A 22,245-nucleotide genomic window follows, 5' to 3' on the forward strand; every position below is an offset into this window, starting at 1 on the left:
TCCGTCCTGATGACGACCCTCTGCACACTCCCAATGACTAACATACACTTCCCCCCGACAACGAACCTCTGCACACTCCAACAACAAACTTTGAGGACTATCGCTGAGGATTATCGCGACTATGGGACGGACTATTGAGAATTTTAGCATATGGCCGCACTTTGTAACTTTGAGGACTTACTGGAGTCACCAGACTTTGACGACTTTAAGCACGTAGTTGTACCTTCACTTAATATGAGGGAATATACCTACTATTATTGGACTTCCAAGACCGAACTTTGAGGACTTGCCACCCACGACTTTGAGGACACTTTGAGGACTTACCACGAGACTTTGAGAAATTACAACGACTTTAAGGACACTTTGAGGAATTACCACGACTTTAAGGACACTATGAGGACTTACCACGACTTCAAGGACGCTTTGAGGAATTACCACGACTATGAGGACACTTTGAATACTATGACGACTTCAAAGGGTTGATAGAGGGTCGCAGGTCCGCCAGATCGTGGGTCCCGGTGCTTGAGACCCTAACCCCGGCCTAGGGTTAGGAATTAGATCGGTCGGTCGGTCGGTTAGGGTTTAGTTTAGTTGATGGTCGCCTGCAGGTTGCAGGTTTGTCCACATTTTAGGGTCGGCTGCAGGGGTTATTCAGCGGCCATCGCGTGCCTCAACGACGAAGCTCCCTGGGTGGACTGCATGTTTGTTAGGTGTAGTGGGGTGCATTATCAAGAATGCCTTGTAGCACCACATGACAAGTGGCTCAGCGAGGGGACTGCATTGTTGCTTGGTTTTGTTGCTGCGTACCCATTGGTGCATGCTCAGCAATATATTGTACAACCATGTGACACAGCTCAGGTGGCTCCCTGGAGGGACCGCGTGTTTGCCCATTGCCACGTGCTCAGTAATACATTGTACCACCACACTTCACAGGCGGCTCCCTGGAGGGACCGTGTTTGGCACATTTTGGCACACCCAGTAATGCATTGTACCACCACACATCACAGGCAGCTCCCTGGAGGGACCGCGTTTTTGCACATCACTGCACACCCAGTATTGCATTGTACTTCTGCACATCACAGGCGGCTCCCTGGAGGGACCGTGTTTTTGCACATTTCGGCACACCTAGTATTGCATTGTACTACCACACATCACAGGCAGCTCCCTGGAGGGACCGCGTTTTTGAACATTGCTGCACACCCAGTAATGCATTGTACTTCTGCACATCACAGGTGGCTCCCTGGAGGGACCACATGTTTGCCCATCGCCACGTGCTAAGTAATACTTTGTACCACCCCACATCACAGGCGGCTCCCTGGAGGGACCGCGTTTTTGCACATCGCTGCACACTGAGTAACACAGGTGGATCCCTGGAGGGACCGCATTTTTGCACATTTCGGCACACCTAGTATGCACTGCATATCGCAGGTGGCTCCCTGGAGGGACCGCGTTTTTGCACATCACTGCCCACCCAGTAATGCATTGTACCACCACACATCACAGGCGGCTCCCTGGAGGGACCACATTTTTGCACATTGTTGCATGCTCAGTGATACATGATACCACCACATCACAAGCAGCTCCCTGGAGGGACTGCATTTTTCCACATTGCTACACACGTAATATGTTGCACCACCACATGACATGGCTCACAGTGGCTCCCTGGAGGGACCACATTTTTTCACATCGCTGCATACCCAGTAATACATTATACCACCACATCACAAGCAGCTCCCTGGAGGGACCGCGTTTTTGCACATCGCTGCACACCCAGTATTGCATTGTACTACCACACATCACAGGCGGCTCCCTGGAGGGACCGCGTTTTTGCATATGCACTGCATATCGCAGGTGGCTCCCTGGAGGGACCACATGTTTGCCCATCGCCACGTGCTAAGTAATACATTGTACCACCCCACATCACAGGCGGCTCCCTGGAGGGACCACATTTTTGCACATCGCTGCACACCCAGTAATACATTGCACAACTGCACATCACAGGCGGCTCCCTGGAGGGACCGCGTTTTTGCATATTGTTGCATGCTCAGTAATCCATGATACCACCACACATCACAGGCAGCTCCCTGGAGGGACCGCGTTTTTGCACATCGCTGCACACTGAGTACTACGTAGTACCACCACATCATAAGCAGCTCCCTGGAGGGACCATGTTTGTGGAGCTTTGCAGGTGTTTGTTGTTGCTGTATTCTCATTTGCTCACTGAATAAGGCTGATGCAAATTTGTTGTTGTTTGTTGTTGTTATTTGTGTGTTGTTGTTGATGTTTTCTAAATTTGTTAGTTAGGGTTAGGGTTTTAATGTCAAGATAAGTTAGGGTTACCAATGAGACTGTTGTACATCAGCTGGACTTCTAGGACCCCCCGAGCTTGCGAGGGAGGGAAGAAGTCCAGCTGCATGTACAACAGTCTCATTGGTATATAATATTGCTATAAAATCAGAAATGAGAAAAGAGATTCAGTGTCCAGTGTCATACACTATAATGCACTCCTATATTAAAGACTGCATGTGCTATGACTATGACATCTAAGGCCACCTGGGTAACACCATATATGGTACATTTTAGTAACGATTATGACATACCATACCTGTTACTAAGTAGGGGCGAAATCATATGCTGCTGCACTTCAGCAATAGCCACAGCACTTAGCAGTGACTTCATAGAACTACAGAGGGTCCAGTAGTATAGATAATAGGGCAGATATGATTAGATCTCATCTAATCTGGTCACATGCCTTTTAGACTCCGTGCAATCACCACCGCTGCAGTCACACAATTACGCCCGCCACGTCCACACTATTTCCCACACTTGTGTTCCCTTCATGCTCATTGTCGTGCATGATGAGCACCATATTTCACTTGTTTTATTTTGTTCTTTTTGTGCTTTTGTGATGTCTATAATCACCATTATGCCTGTCAACATTTGCAACACTCCCACACCTCGCAAAGCTTCAAGACTGGTCCATCTTTTGTCATGCTTGTACCCATCCTCTGCCATGCCACCTCATGTGAAGTGACATGTAGCATAACATACAGGTGTGTAGCTCAATCTTTTCCTCACTTTCATCCTTCTCACCACCATCATGGGCCACTGCAAGCAGGACATGACAACCTCTTCACAGATTATAATATCTCTAGTTGATTCGTCATTCGATATTTGTGCCAGTACCACATCTCATTGAAATTTCAAACTGGGATGTGCATAATAGATGTGTAAGTTTATCTTTTTCTCGCTTTCCTTATTTTTACCCGCATGGACCGCTGCAAGCAGGGGATACAAATGTTGCTCATTGACGTGTCATTCAAGATTCGCGGTGGTACCACATCTCTCACCAGCACAGACCACTGCAAGTGTGCCAGCAAGGTGTGTATACTCTATATCAGAGAGGCGAGACTACTAAACCTATAGACTTTGGATGTCAGACCTTTGATGCCAATGGGCTCCAGCCCCATCCCCATCTATTCTTTCGCCATCTCCTCCAACCGGAAGATATCAATGTCGGTGGACTCCAGCTTCATCCACATCTATTCTTACATTGTCTCCTCAAACCAGAAGATATCGATGTGGTACTTGCTATTCATCTTGCAGTTCCTTGTACTGACATTTAGACTTTCTGAGTCACATTTCATACTTTAAAAATGTATCTAACTAACAATTTTCATATATCATTTGTCCATCTGCTACTCTCGTCCAAACTCAACTCACTTGTGACAATTATCACCTCGGCACTTTGTTTGGCAGCAGATGCAGTTCTTCTCTTCCTTGGAATGTACACAGCTTCACCACATGCCTGGTGGGCTTGATTGTCTGTCATGCGCTGGAAAAGCTCATCTTCTGACAGAGACACTCATTTGCATTGATTAGACTTAAGAGCTTCCAACAAAGTCTGAACCTAATTCCTGCCACCAACATTGCTGGGGTTCTGCACTGCTCCCAAAAACGGCCAGTTAATGAGCGCAACACTGCAGTGTGCGACTATAGTGTGCTCATAATTTCTATAGTTCATTTTTACCTTGCACAAGTCATTCTTTTCAAGCAGAATAATCCTACAAGCCATTGTTCAGCTACTAAATGTCAAAAAGTAGCAAAAACCTACCAAGTCCATCTTGAATCAATTCACGGCAGTCAGAGATGAGATTATTGAGCAGGCATGAATTGATGCTTATTGCATGTTCATCTGCATGCCTCAGGTCAAAAGACCCATCAAGAGATGCTGAAAAAATATGTACCGAGCTTGCCAACCACAAACACTTCTAACTTAAGGCCAAGATGTTGAGGTTCGACTCTGAGGACACTCAAAACAAACTTCTGTGCTGTCATATCACATATATCCATGCTTCTCATCCGGACCTTAAATCCAATCCAATCCAATCCAATCTGTTATATCTGTTTCCGATCCAATATAAGATAAGCTTCTTAATTCATTTCCTGTTCATATAACATTAAACACAGCCTATTCCTTTATTCGGTGTTCCTTTACTCCTGGTACCTCGGTTATACTTACTACCGGTTATGCTTACTGATCCATTAACCTATGCTTCATTTCCGACTCGCGTTTGATAAACTTTGCTTATGCTTCATACATAGCCTCGGACTCTTGCTTACTGATCTTTCTGTTATCCCTTAGTATATAAACTCATGTATATGTCCGGTAGTACCTCAGTTCAAATATCATCTTAGTTTGTCCTCTTTCTGTCCTCTGGACTTGAGTCTAATCAACTCTTGTCAATCTCTGAGACTTAGGATCAATTCCTGTAGTCTACATCTCCGCCTCTATCTTTGGATAGTCTATACTCTGTCTGTTTCTAGTTTGGACTTGTCCGGATTAGCCTTACACATGTTTCCGATATCCGGAAGACTTCCAGATGAACTACAATACTCATCCGACCATCCGGACGTGTTATCTTCAGTCTCTGAAATAAGGGACAGTACTTGGGAAAGGGGCACAGCATATGAGCTGAGGCCGAAGTCCTTCAGATCTGTTCCTCCGAGAGTACAAGCTTAACATGTGCCTTCTTGGTGAAAAATATTTTGGGCTCCAAGAGATCTTTGATTACGCCACACACAGCAATATAGAAACCTTGCATGCCCATACAAGTGCAGAGTGCTGTCCACTAAATGACGAGGGGCATGTGCAGTGAGTGAAGGCATTTTATAAGACTACATGTAGCACCTACCTCATGATCCATGAATGTGAATGCGGCATTCATGTCATGCTGAACAGCCTTTGGATTAGCACGTGCAGCACTTCTCTTTTCTTGACAAGCCTGGAGCACCTGGGCATTGTGAGCTTGCTTCTCTGCCACTGTGAGCTGTTGTAACACTCGGGTTGGCGTTGGTCGAGTATCCTGCCAAACTCATAGGTGTCTCACATTATACTCCTCGACACTCCTTTTACCTTCTGAGAGTTCTGTGCATTCATCCAAGTTGTCCGAAGGTCGTCCATCCCCTTCCGAGGCCTGTATACACTTCCGATCCTCCGTACCATGTCCCGTCCGTGTCTGTTTGAATTTGCTGGTGTGTTTTCACTTGGTTTATCTGTTATTGATTTATGTCTTAGGGGCACATATGTCAAAAATCCTGATGAATATGTATAGCTGCGCGCCTCGTGCACTATTACATGTATATCTCTGTAGTGGCTCACCATGAGTCTTATTACATTTGGAATAGCTTATCTTGCTACTAGTTTTGCCTATGCAATTCCAGACTTTCATGCTGTAGGATATGATCTGGCTCACTATATACTCGCACTGGACTTCACTTTCCTTGCTAGGAGTCATAGTTTGTGGAGTCACTTCAGATAGTCATACTTCATGCAATCAATCTTTGTTCAGTCGGAATGATTGTTTGGCCTGACCACTGCCATTTTGCATCTCGCTATCTCTTAGTTCTTCTGATAGACTTTGTTTAGTCATACTTCGGTACTTCTGCAAGTCTTATACTTCGACATACTTCGACAAACCCACCATATTCCTCTCTTGGAACCTTCACTGTTCACTGGAAGCTCTTAGGATGCTTCACGCAACCTTGGACCTTTGTTTCTTGACTTCAGACCACCTTCACTCACATTGGACAAGTACTTCAGTACTTCGGACACATCTTCGGAACTCAGAATGCACTTTGGGTAACCTTTCCAGTTCTCATCCTCAATCTTAACAAAAACATCCCTTGCATATTATATCAAGAGGTAGTTCTATAGGCAGTCTCTTTGGGACGAGCATTACACTCGCACATTGAGTTCTAAGGTAACACTATTTGTAACGCCTAAAACGAATCAACTCTTTACACCATCCATAAGTGCTCAGGAGACTAGCTTTATTTGAATTTTGTCAGCTTAAGGACATGAAGTTTGCGTTGTAGTAGGGTGCACAAGCCTCAGGGGCATTTCCAGTTCGAGTAGCTAGTGGGTTTGGCCGGTTCAGAGCCTTTAGAGGGCGCATAAGGGTAGCACCGCATGTAGAGTAGCACTTCACCTTTAGCACACTGCACAGACCAAGTGTCAAGGCTGCACCTCACCACCTGGTGACTAGAGCGACCATTCATCACGGCCATTACTCTAGACGACCTCTGTCACATTCGAAACATCCAGTGCACGGAAAACCCACCAGCACTTAGGCGCGTGGCCTCAGACGAAAATTTTCCCCGCCCTCCGCACCACCTAAATTTTTCTGTGACCTTGCTATCTCAACTCCTAAGAAACCCGCACAGTGCAACTCGCAAAATCTACAGTTCATTCAACAAAGAGTAGCTCTAAATAGAGCAGTTCCATCTCTTTCACAACAATCGCAAGTCATTTCGACTCTAATCGTACCAGTAGCCATGGCATCCAACACCTCTGCAATAACACCACAACCAAGCTTCCATGGAGACTGTCATATCCCGCATTCCGGACCAACATCCGACGACGTTCCCACACCTCATCCGGACCTCCGGACCTCCTGTCCATGTCTCCAGACCCAATCCTCTATCTGTCCGGATCCCTGTACTCCTGCATCTGATATCCACATCTCTGGATCTCCGGATCCGACCTATCTGTCATGTCCCAACTCAAACCTTAAATCAGCGCCCATCCCCTTATGGTAATCACCTGTCTCCGGCCCTCCGAACATCCGGATCTGACCCGCGTCTATCTTCCGTGCCTTATCCCTTTGTATGTTCCTTCTTGAGTTAGACTTCCTCATTTTCCGTACCTCATTTCATTTCTGGCTTTATTTTCCTATGTCTTCATCTCCGTCTTCATTTACTATTTTCTGATAGACTAGTGTTTGACTTTTCTACATCCTCCATCCACAGCCTCACATAGCTTCGGACTGCGCTGACTGACTCTCTGTTAAGTCCTCTGTAGTATATAAACTCTGTAGAATCTTTGTACTTCCTCAGTCTGAATATTACACATATTAGTCCTCGCACTAGCCTTCACCCTAAGTCCTCGTAACAGTTCTAGTCCTCCGACTTAGTAATTATCCATCTCAGGCCTGGGGAGGAATTCCCTAGGCTGGAGCTCCACTCCTCTGCTCCTCCAATCCTCTGATCCTCTGATCCTCCAAGTTTCCGGAAGTTCCTCCGGAACTTTCCTGTGGTCCTCCGGACCTATTCTGCTTCGGACTTTGTCCTTGCAGCCTTTCCTCTGTTTCCTTCTACTCAGGACTCGTCCTGAGTAGCCATTACACATATCCCTGTCAGGACGAAACTCCATTGTAATTTCCGGAAGTTCTTCCGGAACTTTCCCACACTCATCCGGAAGTTTCTCGCACTCGTCCGGAAAGTCCATCCAAAGTTTCCCACGCTTCTCCGGAAGTCCTTCGGACTTCACTGGACTTTCTCTGGACTTCATTCTGAAGTTAAGGGCACATACTCGGGTAAGGGGCGCAGCACACAAGCTGAAGCCAAGCCCCTTGGAATCAGTCCTACCCTTTGTGCACAGTCTTAACAAGTTGAAAGAGGATAATAAGGGTGGATCGGTTTATAAGGCATGTCTTGTCGCACAAGGATTCTCCCAAATACCCAGGGTCAATTTTGGTGCAACTTTTGCACCGGTGCTGAAAACCGCCTCACTTCGCCTCATAGCTGCTTTGGCCTGCAAGAACAACTGGGAGCTTCATTTGTTTGACGCTACACATGCCTTTCTCTGGGGGGTACTCAAGGAGGAAATTTATATGTGTTAGCCCAAAGGATTTGAAGAAGGAGACTGGAGGGTGCTGGTTTGGCGGATGCTTCGGACGATCTACAGATTGAAGCAGTCTGCGATGGAATGGTATGAGTAGGTTCGAGACATCATGGAGGAGTTGGGCTTCACTTGCTGTGCTGTTGATTACACAGTATTCCTTTTCGACAGCAGCACTTCTGGGACTCGCATAGTCTGCATAATTGGCTTTCACGTCGACGACGGGCTGGGGACATCCAACAATCCTGCCTTCTTGACCTGGGTCAAGCAGAAGATTCACCACTGCTTTGGCATCAAAGACATGGGGCCAGTCACCAAGTTCATTGGCATTCAGTTTGAACGAAATCAAAGCAGCCGTGACCTTTGCACCAAGGCGAGTACATCACCTACCTGCTCGAAGAATATAACCTGCTTGACTGTAATCCTGTCCGCCTCCCACTCAACTCACATCATCCGTTTGGAAAACCTGACGACTCCCATGCCATCATCCCTAACCTCCCAACACTATTCCACAAGCTCGTCAGAGAACTACTCTACCTCGCAATCTGCACCCGTCCTGACATATCCTTCGCTGTGAATTCGCTTGCGCAACACAACACCAAACTGTTGCCTGCTCATTACGCAGCCGCAAAGTGACTGCTTCGTTACCTCTCAGGCACCATCAATCTCCGCTTGCACTATGGGGGTGCCAACATGAATGAGGACTTACACGTGTATTGCGACACTGACTGGGCAGGCTCCCCCATTGATCGTTTGTCGATTTCGGGTTACGTATGGTTTTATGCCGGCGGGGTCATTGCTCACATTTCTAAGAAGCAATCAACCCACGCTCTCTCCTCCACTGAAGCCGAATATATGGCAGTTACTCACGTCATTCAGGAAGGCCTTTGGATCAAATCTCTCATTGAACTGCACATTCACATTCCTTTCCCCATCCACGTGTTCATGGACAACACAGGTGCCATTCCGTTGTCGACCGAAGCCCGGAATCACATTCAATCCAAGCATATAGATGTGCGCTATCACTTCATATGTGAGCATATCAAGAAGGGCACGTTCTTGCTCAAGTGGCTCCCCTCCCACAAAAACACTGCAGATATTTTTACAAAGGTGCTGCCATGTCCCCTTTTTGAGAAGCACTTACCCGGTCTTCACCTGATGTCTAGGTGAGGGGGTGTATTGGCGATAAGGACAGAAGAAGACAGAAGAATGTGTCTGCACGATACGAGTCCTGGAGGATTAACCTCCAGGACATGTTATGAGTTCCTATTTCCTTTCTTGACCCTTATCGACTCGTAGCACCTTCGACATCTTATATCACCCTCGTGTATCAGTCGCTTCCTTCCGTCTCGGACTCGCTTCTCTCTGTCTCAGACTTCTTGACATTTCTGTATTTAATCCCTTCCTCGTACACACTCTACCTCAGTGTTGCTTCACCGTCCACTGAGGTATGTTTACATTCTTGTCACTCTTATCATCTTGTTAATGTTAACACTTGTTCTAGACTTACTTTGTATCTAGGTAGTTAATGATAGCATTGCTTCACCGTCCACTGAGACTTACTTCGTGTCTAGCTTCCTATACATATTTCATGATGTTCTGGACGAGAAACTTGGGTGAGGCCAGATATACCATGTGAGAACAGACGGACGCCGTGCACACGAGGCATGCGCTTAAAGTGAGCGTCCAACTCTGCATTGCCAACAAGGGTCTGAATCCACCCACAAAGGTGCTTGACAAGGCCTTGGTACATTTGATGAAGAATGTCTGGAGTGATGGCATCATGAATATTACAGTGTAGCAGCCCAATCCAGAAAGGGTCGAGAATGAGATTTACGCCATGGTCTCTCACAGCTGCTTCAGCGTGAACTCTTGTTGATTGCTGGCTAGCATGGCAGATGGTGCGAATTGACTGTTTCTGCTGTCGTGGGTTTCCGGTGACATGATCACCTAGCTCATCCTTAGTAACAAAGCACTTGGGACATGTTTGGGTGTAGCGCGTGCACGTCACCAAGGCTTGCTCTGGATAATCTGCCACGTAGGCAGCGAGCACAGGAGATACGAGGCGCACTGCCCCATCTCCACTTATAAGCTCTATCCCGTTGGTCAGAGATTCAGTGCAAAGCAAGCCGGTAACTATCTGCATGACATAATGAAAGAGCTACGCACGAGTATGGCAGGCGCCATCTACCGAAATGTCTGTCCCATCTAATGAGACGGTCGGAAGGTAGCCGATAAGTTTCTGAGCACGGAACGATGGCCTGCGGCGAATGGACTTCAAAATATTGCCAATAGTGAGGTAGACAGGGTATGCGGTTTTATCACCTCGAAATTGGCAGAGCTGAGTCTTATCTGAGCTGAGTATGACAGGAACAAGAGTAGCGCCATTTGGAAGGAGTGTCTTCAATACACTCAACACATTGCCAAAGAAAATATTCGAAACCACAGACCTGCGCCTCCCAAGACCAATCACCACTCATCATTTCATCATAAATGCATCAAATCGGACTTGCTAAACAAGACACCGTATTCTTCTTTTCCACAGAGAGTACGTGACAACAAAGTATCCAGTTGATCCCATCACATTTTCTGCAGAGTTATTCCACAGGCTGTTAGTGTCAGATATGGCCTCGCAATTGGCGCATGATGTGTCTGCTGTTGCACTTCCTCCACTTCAGTAAACTCAGCAGCTGCAACGTCGTATGTGTCCCGATTCCCTATATGATCATCCTCCTTATCGCTTAGCTCCCGATAATCTCTCATCTCGACCTCATTCGCATCGTCGTACATGGTGTGAACCCACTTGCAAGTTGGGGCTAGAGCGGTATGCGCATTCAGACGTGAACATGTCTTAAAGGTTTTCTTGCACGAAGGGCAGTGGACAACCGTGGCGGTAGACATCTTGAGGTAAATGCTGGAAGAGTTGGAGAGAAGAAGTCAACCGATGAGTGATGTCAGATGACAACACACTACGTTATCTGAGCTTCCAACTCAGCGGGAACCGAATTAGTAGTAGCAGTAAGGTAGTCGGTGAATTAAAATCGATGATTTGTTGAACAGTTGCAATTGACGGATGATGCAACAGGAACAAACAATGTTGCTCTATAATTTTGCCCTAGAATATCATCGAAAGGGTATATTTTTGAGGATGTAAGGTGTAGACCGGCCGATGAACTTCAGAGGTGCATCTCGCGGAGCACCAACAAAGTCGGACTTCATGGTACTCCTAGAGAGAAGGGTCATCGTGTCCAGGATGTGCTCCATGTACCGGTCGAGTCCAGAGATTTGGTGAATTAAAATGAAGATTATAGGATACGTTGAATGTAGTGACTGTCGTCCCAGATCCCAAAGAGACACACAACAGTCAATGGTCTGATGATAGACCTCACGAAGGTGAAGGACTCGAAGATCTTGTATGAAAAGCCTGGCTTCTCATAGTAAGAACTCGGCGTGGACCAACACAGTTCGCCGAGGGACCTGAGAAGATTTCGTATGAAAAGCCTGACTTTTCATAAGAGCTGTAAATGCTCACAGAGCTCGAAGGAGAACTGACACAGGTCCTCGAAGATAATCAAGCCGAATGAATGAGACTTCATATCGTAAGAGGCTTGAACCGGGGGCCTGAGTTGGCTTCTAAGAGAAAATAGAGTAAAGTCGAGCTTCACACGAGAGAAAACTAATGAATAAAAGAGGATACATGGTTCGAAACCGCTCAGAAAGCTCAAAGGAGGGCTGATGGTCCTCGCGAAGTTGAAGGACTCAGAGATCTTGTATGAAAAGCCTGGCTTCTGATAGTCAGACTCCTGGACTGAAGTAGTTCACCGAGGGACTCAAGGAGGAAGACCCTGAATTTTCATAAGAGTTAAAGATGTCCGTAGAGCTCGAAGGAGGACTGACACGGGTCCTCCAGGATAATCAAGCTGAATTAGACTTCATATGAAAAGCCTGGCTTCTCGTAATAGGCCTGAATCGGGGGCTTGAGTTGACTTCTGGCTGGTTATACAAGAAAATTGAGTAAAGCCAAGCTTCACACAAGAGAAAACTGATGAATAGAAAAGATTAGAGAATCGACAACAAGAGTACAGACTGGAGGAGACAAATCTAAAAAGGAAAGAGGTTGACATAGATCAATCGATCAATATTGCATAATGATGACTCAGACTTCGTGATTCCAAGTCCGACTTACTAAGCATATACACTTGAACCCCCTAATGCATTTACTGTGAGTTCACAAAAAAAAATGCAACACACTGTAATTTATGTTGATACTATAGTCCGGAGCATGTCAAGTCACTAAGTAGCGTCTGATGTGGACAATCGCTCTTCAAAAACGTATTAAAACTAAATCAGCTTCTCTCACGGGGTGGGGGCTGAATTGGCCTTGACACAAGCAACTTAAGGGAAGAACTTGGCTTCAATCAAGCTCATGTGGAGTCATAAGAGAAAGAAAATATAAATGATTCGAGCATAAGTATTATACAACAAGTGCTGGCCTACACTTCTATTCTATTCTTCCACAAACACTGTGTGTAACATAATATGAACCATTTTGTGGTGCCTCCGCCAAACCTGAGTTGTCATTAGCGTGCTATGTGGCTAAAGATCGCGGAAATTATCACATACCAATCGAGTAACTGACACATTCATCTAAGCTGCCCCTTCAAGTACTTGGCAGGTTCCAGATAGGGTCACGATCAACACGGTATCCCAACTTCTCGAACAAATCATGAGCAAAGGCCTCTGAGCCGTGAATCAATGTGTCTTCAGATCTCTCATCTGCAATAGGTTTATAGAATCACTTCCAGTCCTTGCGACTTTTGGATGCATCGGCATTCCCTGAAGACAAGTTGGCTAGTTGCAATTGGAACCATGATTCATCCTTTTCCAACCAATATCCGAACCATCTGGTAGAGGAGGTCCAAATGTCATGGGGTGGCTAACATGTCACTGAGCTTTCCAAACCCTGTCCCAATAGTATCTCCAGTTCAGCAGGAGTGACCATATTGTCCCAGAGATTGTCCAGCATTTCACCACTTTTCCAGCGAGTGACGTCTGAAGATGGCCCAGCAAGCGCTTCTTGAACTGGAGTATCAGGGCCGAACTGCAAGGCTATGCGCCATATGATCCCTCCGACCGTGAGGAAGGAGCATGCAAATGGGCGATTGAGAAGCTGCTGGACAGTGGCCAGGTATGTATTCCAAAATCCTGGATCACTCAGATCCAGTCCAACGTGGGCGCGCTTGGTTGCCAGATATAATGGCCAAATGTCATATCCCGTATTCTGGACCTACATCTGACAATATTCCCACGCCTCATCTGGACCTTCGGACACCCTATCCATGTCTCCAGTCCTCTGTCCGTCCGGATCCCTGCACCTCTGCACATCCACATCCGCACATCCAGATCCCTTTACCTCCATACCTCAGCTAGCCTGCATTATTCATCCTTTGTCCCATCACCCTAATGTCTATCCACGCGTCTCATCCGGACATCCGATCCGGTCCAGTCCGGTCCGATGTATAGATCCGCTTCCGATCCGATATACGATAAGCTTCTTAATTCATTCCCGTGCATATAACGTTAACACAGCCTATTCCTCTATTCGGTATTCCTTGTCCTTGGTATCTCGGTTATACTTACTACCAGTACGCATACTGATCCGTTAACCTATGCTTCATTTCCGACTCGCACTTGATAACTTTGCTTATGCTTCATACATAGCCTCGGACACTTGCTTACTGATCTTTCCGTTATTTCCTTAGTATATAAACTCTTGTATATGTCCTGTAGTTCCTCAGTCTGAATATCATATTAGTCCTCGCACTAGATCTCACTCTAAGTCCTCACATCAGTTCTAGTCTATCGACTTAGTCAATATCCATCTCGGGCCTAGGGAGAAATTCCCTAGGCCAGAGCTCCGCTTATCGGATCCCCGTTCATCCGCTCATCCGATCCTCTGAAGTTTCCGGACGTTTGTCCGAAACTTTCCCGCAGTCCTCCGGACCTATTCTGCTTCGGACTTTGTCCTTGCAGCCTTTCCTCTGTTTGCTTCTACTTAGGACTTGTCCTAAGTAGCCATTACACGTATCCGTATCAGGATGAAACCTCATTGTAATTTCCAGAAGTTCCTCCGGAACTTTCCCGCACTCGTCCGGAAAGTCCTTCTGAACTTTCCCGCGCTTCGGACGTCCTTCGGATGTCCTTGGACTTTCTTCGGACATCATTCTGAAATTGAGGGCACATACTCGGGTAAGGGGCGCAGTGCACGAGCTGAAGCCAAGCCCCTCAGAATCAGTCCTACCCTTTGTGCACGGTCTTAACACCGAACCTCAAGCTGTGTTGGTGGGGCATACTGAATCGATGAAATGACTCAGAATGGCACCCCGCATCTGAGGAGAGTCAGAATGGAGTCCACTGGGGATGTGTTTGGGTTAGCCGAGAGGTCATACGCTACACAGATGGCAGACCGGAACATTGTAATCAAACATCCAGAGCGATGTACTGGTGCTGCAAGAAAGGTGATGCCCTGCATAAAGACCTGAGGACCATTGATACGTAGCTCATTAGCCTGGTAGGCCTGTGTTATGAGCCGTATTCCATCACCTGCCGACACTAGTTCCTGGGGCTGCAGAAGCACTTGGGACATTGGTGGTCTGAGCATAAGGGTTGGAACCTGCTCTGCATGGGGGTTCCGGATCTGCTTCTTCTTCTGCTCTGCAGGTGGGGCCCTCAAGTTTGGGACAGTGCGGATCCTGTCTGTTAAGGAGCGCAATGAAGAGGAAGGCGGACCCATGCTGAAATCATCCATGATGCGTTCACTCAGCATTGGTCGCTGCGCTTCTCTGTCTTCCGGGCAGAACCTCTTATTCTCTCCAGTGCGCCCTGAAGATTCAAGTTGCGAGGACAACTTTCGCTTCAAAAAAGGATGATCGCTGGGGAACGCCAAGTGTTCCTGGCGACGAGGGGAAGGAGGGCGTACAGATGCCAAGGAAGACCGATGAGAGGTGGAATCCATTGGCGGACGCATGGAGGACAAAGAGGGACCATGCAAAGAATCATGGGCAGGTCTACGACCGTACTTTGATTCGCCCTGAACGTAGCGAGAGCGGTAACCCTCCTCCTGGTAGGGGTGGTTCGTCCTGCGCTCATAAGCCGGTAGCTGTCACCGGAGTAAGATCTTTCATCACGAGACAAGCCAGCATCTCGGCGAGTCCCCTCTTGAAATGGACGACCCAGCGGTTGATAAGCGCATTGCTGGCTCCTCCCTGCCTCAACCGCAACTGGTGTTTCCTTTAACAAATGTTAGTGAAAGTCAACAATAAAGTTATTCTTGAACGTACCGTCAATCCACCTGTTGGCTTGGAGAGAACTCCCCTCGAAACAGGGGGAGATGAGGATCGTGGCATGGCCTGGGGTGAGGAAAGCCTTGGTGATTTTTGCTTTGGAGAATGTGAGTGAAAGTCTAACAATAAGGTTATGAAATGTACCTTAGGTCTATTCATTGATGCTGGAAGAACCACCCTCGCGTCCGGGGGAGATGAAGGATGTGAAACGGCCCGGGGCGAAGGAAGCATTGACGAGAAGTTATCATCTTGTGGTATCCAAGGGGCCATAGGAGAGTCGGGTGTGAAGAGAGCTTCTCCTTTCTCTGATGAAACAGGAGATTCAGCACCATTATCTGGTACTGGCTTAGGAGTAATGGGGACCTCGATGGCCTTGGCGATTGGGGCTGTTACTGTAACTAGCGCCGGCTCATCATTGACTTGGCCCGCAGTCGTAACACCTTGTGTCACTGCTGCCAGGGAAGTCTCAGGCTCTGCAATCATAACACCTTGCGCTACTACTGCTGGAGCGGCCTCGGTGTCCAGGCATGTCCAGGGCTCCTCTCTCGGTAGGGCTGCCAAAGTTTTGGCCTCATGGGCAGCCAAGTCCTTCGCCGACACGATTACTCCTGCGGGCGCTGCGTCATCCTCGTCATCTGCGTCATTCTCGTAGGCATAGAAAATGTCCCCTTCAGGTAGCTGCTTATGCACCCCGACACACCATTCCGTCAACCTCTTGTACTCATTTTTCGAGATGCGACGGCCTTTGTCCTCTTCTCCTTTCTTCTGAACTGCAATATACTTCGCACGCTTCTTCTGCAAAGGGCCAGCTGGGCGCTTGGGGGAGGTTCTGGACTTGCGCACGATAGGGGTTAATGTCCAGCCCGACGTATCTTGAGCACCCCAATCCCTGCCCAATGTGAATGGAGCTGACAGCCATCTTCCTTCTGGGAACCGTTCATGCGCTTCCAAGTCGACGGGGATGCAGGCTCGATATGGGCGAGAGCTGTCCCAGTAGTCGGAGGAGATTGACCAGTCATGGCCCTCAAGGATTCTGCTGGAGAGCATATTGCCCGTTCGACTGTCGGGCCGTGGAGGAGCAGGTCCTGCTCTCGGTTCACTGTCGTGAATAGTGACCCAGGTGTGTTCCTGTCTGTCCATCTTCCTACTAATGACCCTCCACCATACTGAAAGTTCAGTCACTATTCGTTGAAGTGGGGAGGGCTGTTCTGAATGCGCATTGGACATAATGAAAAATGCAAGAGGGATATATATTGTGTGCAAGACCCGGGAACATCGTCGTTCCAAGGCTTGGATGAGAGTTTGATGATGCCAAGAGCTCCAGGAATGTCATCGTTCCAAGAACCTATTCACTCGAAAGTTTGAACAGTCTAAGGCTCGAAAGAGTGTTGTAGCTGATGGCTACAGAAATTCCGGGAATGTCATTGTTCCAAGAACTTACAGATCGATGATAGGAAGTGAGAGGAAAGAGACAAGAAGTAGAAATCAGAGTTAAATATCTCCTTGCTCGGCAATGACCAACAAGAACAATAACATGTGGACTCAAGTAATAACCACAGTTTAACTTGAAGCATTCAGCTGTGAACAGAGAAAAATCCGGGAATGTCGTCGTTCTAAGATTTGGTGTGGACAAAAAGACATTACATACTGCAATCTACATATTCGTTTCAACATCCAAATCAGGATTATTGACACCCCATAAGCGAGCGCCAATGATGCAATGATTGCTGATGACTCATCATGATCCTTATTAGACCAAAGTTACAACTAATACATATAGCGTAGACTAGTCAGCCTTAGCAAAGACGAAAATCATTGATTGAATAAGTCACTGTTTGCTTATCCAGCGGAATTCAGCGCTCCTGCTTATTTGCGCTGATTTCAAACATTTAAGTACATAAAGCACATCTGAGATTTTGCTGATGGTCAACCAGTCATCGATGATCTCCGCAACCAACTGCTTCTTCTCGCTAATACACTGCATGATGAAACCCATGTCCTTGGGACCAGCAACAGTGTCACCAATGAGGCTGATACTGAATCCATTGTGGAATAGCTAGAAATTCACGACCATCTGGATGCCGGTGAAGAGGTCATGAACACAAGGACACAATTAAGATAAGAAGGCCTAGTACATATAGCGTAGACTAGTCAGCCTTGCAAATAAAAATGGTTAGAATTTAATTGATTCAACCTCAGGCCTCAAGTTGCACATCCTATAAACTGAGGCTCAAAGTCTAGATAGAGAATTGCAAGCATATGTGTATCGTTCCAGACTAAGATTGCAAGGCATGGGAAATGTCACTACTCGTTTACATGTTGTACAACAACTTGATGCAATCACAAGGAAAGACATATAATAAGTATAAGAAAAAAAAGATGGTTCAATGCAGTAAAGTGACATCATACCGTGTGGACGAGAATATCTTACAATACGAACGTTCCAGGTGTCTTACTACATCAAGCTCTCTTAGGCCTCTTGTTAGATTCACCCTGGCTTTCTGGATTCGTGATTTCATCGACATTTCGCTTAGTTGTGTCGTGCCACTGACAGTAGCAACTGTACCCATCCCTAAGTGCGGCCTTGCAAATGTACTTCATTACTTGGTCCCAATCAAAGATGCGAGCCGGGGGTGTCCATTGGCGGATGGAGCTGTTACATTCATGATGGGAGTTCTATAATATGTAAGATCGACCATACCTGAGTTCGTTATCCATAGGTTGGCAGTGCTGCACAACGTAATCAACAATGCTGTTGTGGATCGCCTTCATGCCTCGCTCCAGCAGCAAGTCGAGATGGCTGGTGTCTGTAGTAGTGGCATTTAGACCAATTTGCTGTATCATCGATTAGTCCAATACAAACAATAATTAAACAGTATTGTGAACATATTTTTATCGTGATTATCAGTGAATCTACCGTCGACGGATGTGGGATAGAGGAGATAATTGACTTAGATCAGCAGATCTCACCGCTCCTTTACCGCCTTTGCTGTATCAGGTGAGTACTCAGGTGACTTGTAAGGGGCGGACTTGCGGATGTCAATGATACTGACTAGGATGACATCCTGACACTCCGTGTAATGTTGTGCTATGGACACCATTTCCTCCTCCTCCTGTGAGGAGACGATGTCTGCAATCCACAATGGCCTATCACCCTTGAGACCTTGCAATTCGAGAAACAAGTTGGGCATTCCTAAACCCTCGAGAAAAGTTGACATATGGATGGGAAAATGAAGGCCCCACTGCACATCGATGGGCAGTGAAGCAATAGTGCGTTGGATGGATGAGCGTATTGATGATACAAATGTATTGTGAGTACAAGTTGGCAGCTTGGCAGCAATGATTCGTTGGGTTTCGGCGATATATGCTGGTCTGAGGGAATAATGTTATGATCAGTGCAAAACTGATTGGGTGTATCATAAAGTCTAGCCAACCTCCGAATAAGCTTATCTTCTGATGCCATAGCATTCATTATATGAATGTAATGGTCTTTAGAGACGTTAGAGAACCTCTGTGGGACAAGCTGAGTGAATCAGAGGTAACAAGCTGGAACATTCAACTCCTACGATATCTCTATCTAAATTCTCCTGACAATCATCAGTCAGGGCAGTGATGATGCGCTTACATAGATCTGTTGCAAAACTTGAGCAATAGGATACAATTGCGACTAGGCGGCAGAAATCTCACCATTCACATCTTTAGTGGCAGATCCCAGATCAGAGGATGATGCTGATGGGACACATTCCAGGGTCTGAAAATTGGCCCAAAGTGCTTCCACTGATGAGGAAGCTCTAGTCGTGTTATTTAACTGAGTCTCACTTGAACTTGTGACATTTGGGGGTGCTGAATGCCTTTTGATAGGTGGAGGAGGTGGATTGAGTGACTGCCATGGAAGCCTGGGGCTTTGTGAGCAAGTATAACTGCAAAAAGGAAGTTTCCTGGAACCAACAAGTAGCCCTCCCTGCATGAGACAAGAGTCAGACATCGAACATGAGCTCGTAGTTCAAGGCGCTGTGAAGTGTTTATGCAGTGCTCTGCTCCCACGTAGATGACTCGGAGTTCCTAATGAGTGTATGTTTATGTAATATGAGGTGATGTCATGTCAATGATCCAGTACGAGAATGATGATGACTCAATGATCTAGTGTTCTGACTTTCCTACATTATGTACTACTTTAGGACGAGAACTTACTAACTGAACATTAACTTTCATGAGATAGATATTGTTACAGATATTGCTTCGTAAATTTAACATGAATATGGTGATACAATTATGTAGTGTCTCTCCCCCTCATTCGTATTGCGCCAGGTCCCAACAAGGTTGTGATCTACAGAATGACCCAAATTACCGAACACAGCAGGAGTGAATGGGTCAGCCCCACAATGGGCTGGATCTTGCGACATGACTCCCAGAGCTGGCTTAAAGAGTTTTCTCCAAACTTGGCAACTTTTTGAAGTGTCGAGTCTACCATCTGAGAGACTGGAGAGGTGTGATTGGAACCACGACTCGTTATCGTCAGACCAGCACCCTGTCCACCCAGTGGATGCATCCCAAAGATCATAGGGGGGCCAGCACATTTCAGATCCTCTGAGACTGCAGCCAACAAGAATGCCTTTGTCCGCTGGTGTTACCATATCATCACACAAACCATCCGACATGTCCCCGCTTGCCCAGTTAGTAGCATCCAAGGAGGGCCCTGCAATAGCATGTTCAATGAGGTCAGCTGGACCGAACTGAACAGCTAAATGCCATAGGATTCCACTGAGCGACAAAAAGCGACGAGCATACGGTCTGCCAAGCAATTCTTTGACATTCTTTTTGTAGTTGACCCAGTAATCAGGGTCCCAGAGATCTAAGCCTGTATACTCATGACAAGTGGCTAGGTAGGGCGGTTGATCAATGAGCAGGTGGGGAGCTATAGCAGTTCCCAATGGCGAGAGAACACAGTAGGGTGCTCCGGATCTGAGCAGGATTGGAATGGAATCCTCTGGGCCAGCTCGAGGATTGACAAACATGGTGATTAATTTTCCCGTACACTGGGTCGCAATGATAGTGGGGAAATTGATACCAGGCAACATGACCGGTGGCCTGCTGAATTTCAATTCTATTGCCCTGTAAGCCTCATTAGTGAGTTATCATTGATCGTCGAAGGCATTAAACTTACAGTTGAGACAACACTTGGGGCACTGGTGTGGGTGGAGAAGTCACAACACTGTGTATCTTGTCTAGTGAGGTAGTTTCGAGTGATTTAGTTTGCTCTATTGCAGATGGCGGGGACATGACAGCATCCAGGGAAGCCGCTGACTCATTTGTTGGTTGTTCGTGTGGGGTGAGTTGCCAGTTTTCCGAGGCTTGTGGGAACTCACATTGTGGCGCTCAATCATGAGGTTCTTGTTGAATTGTTGCAGTAATAACACCTTTCAAATCTGACAGGAAAGTATCCGCAGTGTCCAACTCACTCTGAGAGAGCGCCGTAGTAGCAACGCCTAGTGTCACTCCTGACAGCGACATCTCCTGGGCTCCAAGCTCCATCGGTTCCCATTCATCGTCAGAAGAATAGTCAGATAATGCGTCTACATCAATAACTGTGGGACTGTCAGGATCAGGGTCGGAGTGTTGTATGTCCTCCACATCAATTGTGAGACCGTCATCGGTGTGTTGCACGTCCTGGAAGAGCAAATAGGAAACACCTGAGGGTAATTTCTGACGCATTGTCGGGCACCAATACGCCCAATGTCTGAATTCTCTCCTAGAAATTGCGACCTTGTTCCCGCCGCTGCTGACTCGATAGAAAGTAAGAACATTTGACAAGTCGAGGATGAAATGTTTCTCCCAGGTTATTTCCTCTGAATGATTGTCGTAATCACTAGCCTTGAGCGATCGAGGGTTGAAGGGGCTGACATCCATAGGAAACCACTGATAATGCAATGGGACTTTGTCCTCGATGAGCATAATCATCTCGGACAATTCGACCTCCTTTAAGTTTACTATGCATCCTCGATATGCACATTCCGTGAGGCTGGTGTTGACTATCATATCCTTAAAGGTTGATAATCTCGTGTGTGTTCTCCATGTGGGATCTCTTTTGATGTTGAAGGCTATGAAGCGGTACTGATCCAATACATAATGTCGGGCCTCCACAACTTTTTCAGCTAATGCCACCTCTGTAGGGAAGCCATTGGCTAACCAACCTAGTGAGAAATCGGGGGAGATGGTGTACTTCAGCATGTAAGTGGAGAGGACAGCTTGCATCATGTTTCTGGAATTGTTGTGGATATGAAAAATTACTTTGCACGCATCCAAGGTTAAACCCCAACCAGCACGATCATTGAAGCCCCAGTCCGAGACCCAACCACGGGCGGGGAAGTCATTATTAGAGGTTACAGGAATATAGGTTGTACGATGCGCGTCTTAAGCATGGGGATGTCCTAGCAAATAAAACCCGGGAACATTGTCGTTCCAAGGTTCAGATGGTAGTACTGAAGATAAAAGATGAGAAGCCGGGAACATTGTCGTTCCAAGATTCGTATACTGGGAAGATTATTGCAACTGCTGCACAAATATAGCAGCTATGGGTCCTGGAACATTGTCGTTCCAAGATCCAATGAGTACTAGGGAGAGGAAGAAGATAGAATTGCAGAGTTAAAATTCCAAGATCTATTTGATGGTGACACTTGTGGTCATACCATTTCAAATGGACTGGACAATGTACCTAAGTAT

The 22,245-nt window shown here is 46.7% G+C and overlaps 5 protein-coding genes across 5 annotated transcripts; all 5 read right to left on the reverse strand.

Annotated features, from left to right (window-relative positions):
• Positions 1-4,991: 4,991 nt before the first annotated feature.
• Positions 4,992-5,464, reverse strand: HD556DRAFT_1446473 (uncharacterized protein; the record flags this gene model as incomplete). The annotated part of the gene is made up of 3 exons (XM_041307096.1): positions 4,992-5,132; positions 5,196-5,366; positions 5,417-5,464. 3 exons carry the CDS (start codon positions 5,462-5,464, stop codon positions 4,992-4,994), a joined length of 360 nt encoding a protein of 119 aa, XP_041157108.1.
• A 4,288-nt stretch (positions 5,465-9,752) lies between these two features.
• Positions 9,753-10,972, reverse strand: HD556DRAFT_1433505 (uncharacterized protein; the record flags this gene model as incomplete). The annotated part of the gene is made up of 3 exons (XM_041305228.1): positions 9,753-10,343; positions 10,401-10,583; positions 10,847-10,972. The coding sequence occupies 3 exons, from the start codon at positions 10,970-10,972 to the stop codon at positions 9,753-9,755; spliced, it is 900 nt and encodes a 299-aa protein (XP_041157109.1).
• Positions 10,973-14,552: 3,580 nt separating this feature from the next.
• Positions 14,553-16,752, reverse strand: HD556DRAFT_1446475 (uncharacterized protein; the record flags this gene model as incomplete). The annotated part of the gene is made up of 4 exons (XM_041307097.1): positions 14,553-15,341; positions 15,370-15,462; positions 15,523-15,621; positions 15,670-16,752. The coding sequence occupies 4 exons, from the start codon at positions 16,750-16,752 to the stop codon at positions 14,553-14,555; spliced, it is 2,064 nt and encodes a 687-aa protein (XP_041157110.1).
• Positions 16,753-17,985: 1,233 nt separating this feature from the next.
• On the reverse strand, positions 17,986-18,743 carry HD556DRAFT_1310910 (uncharacterized protein; the record flags this gene model as incomplete). Its single annotated transcript, XM_041300476.1, has 3 exons — positions 17,986-18,178; positions 18,227-18,360; positions 18,507-18,743. 3 exons carry the CDS (start codon positions 18,741-18,743, stop codon positions 17,986-17,988), a joined length of 564 nt encoding a protein of 187 aa, XP_041157111.1.
• Positions 18,744-19,852: 1,109 nt separating this feature from the next.
• HD556DRAFT_1310911 (uncharacterized protein) lies at positions 19,853-21,780 on the reverse strand (the record flags this gene model as incomplete). Its single annotated transcript, XM_041300477.1, has 4 exons — positions 19,853-20,118; positions 20,174-20,637; positions 20,690-20,876; positions 20,985-21,780. 4 exons carry the CDS (start codon positions 21,778-21,780, stop codon positions 19,853-19,855), a joined length of 1,713 nt encoding a protein of 570 aa, XP_041157112.1.
• Between the last annotated feature and the right edge of the window lie 465 nt (positions 21,781-22,245).

Source organism: Suillus plorans, assembly GCF_016647745.1.
Source record: "Suillus plorans strain S12 chromosome Unknown HD556scaffold_53, whole genome shotgun sequence".
Classification (NCBI taxonomy): Eukaryota; Fungi; Basidiomycota; class Agaricomycetes; order Boletales; family Suillaceae; genus Suillus; species Suillus plorans.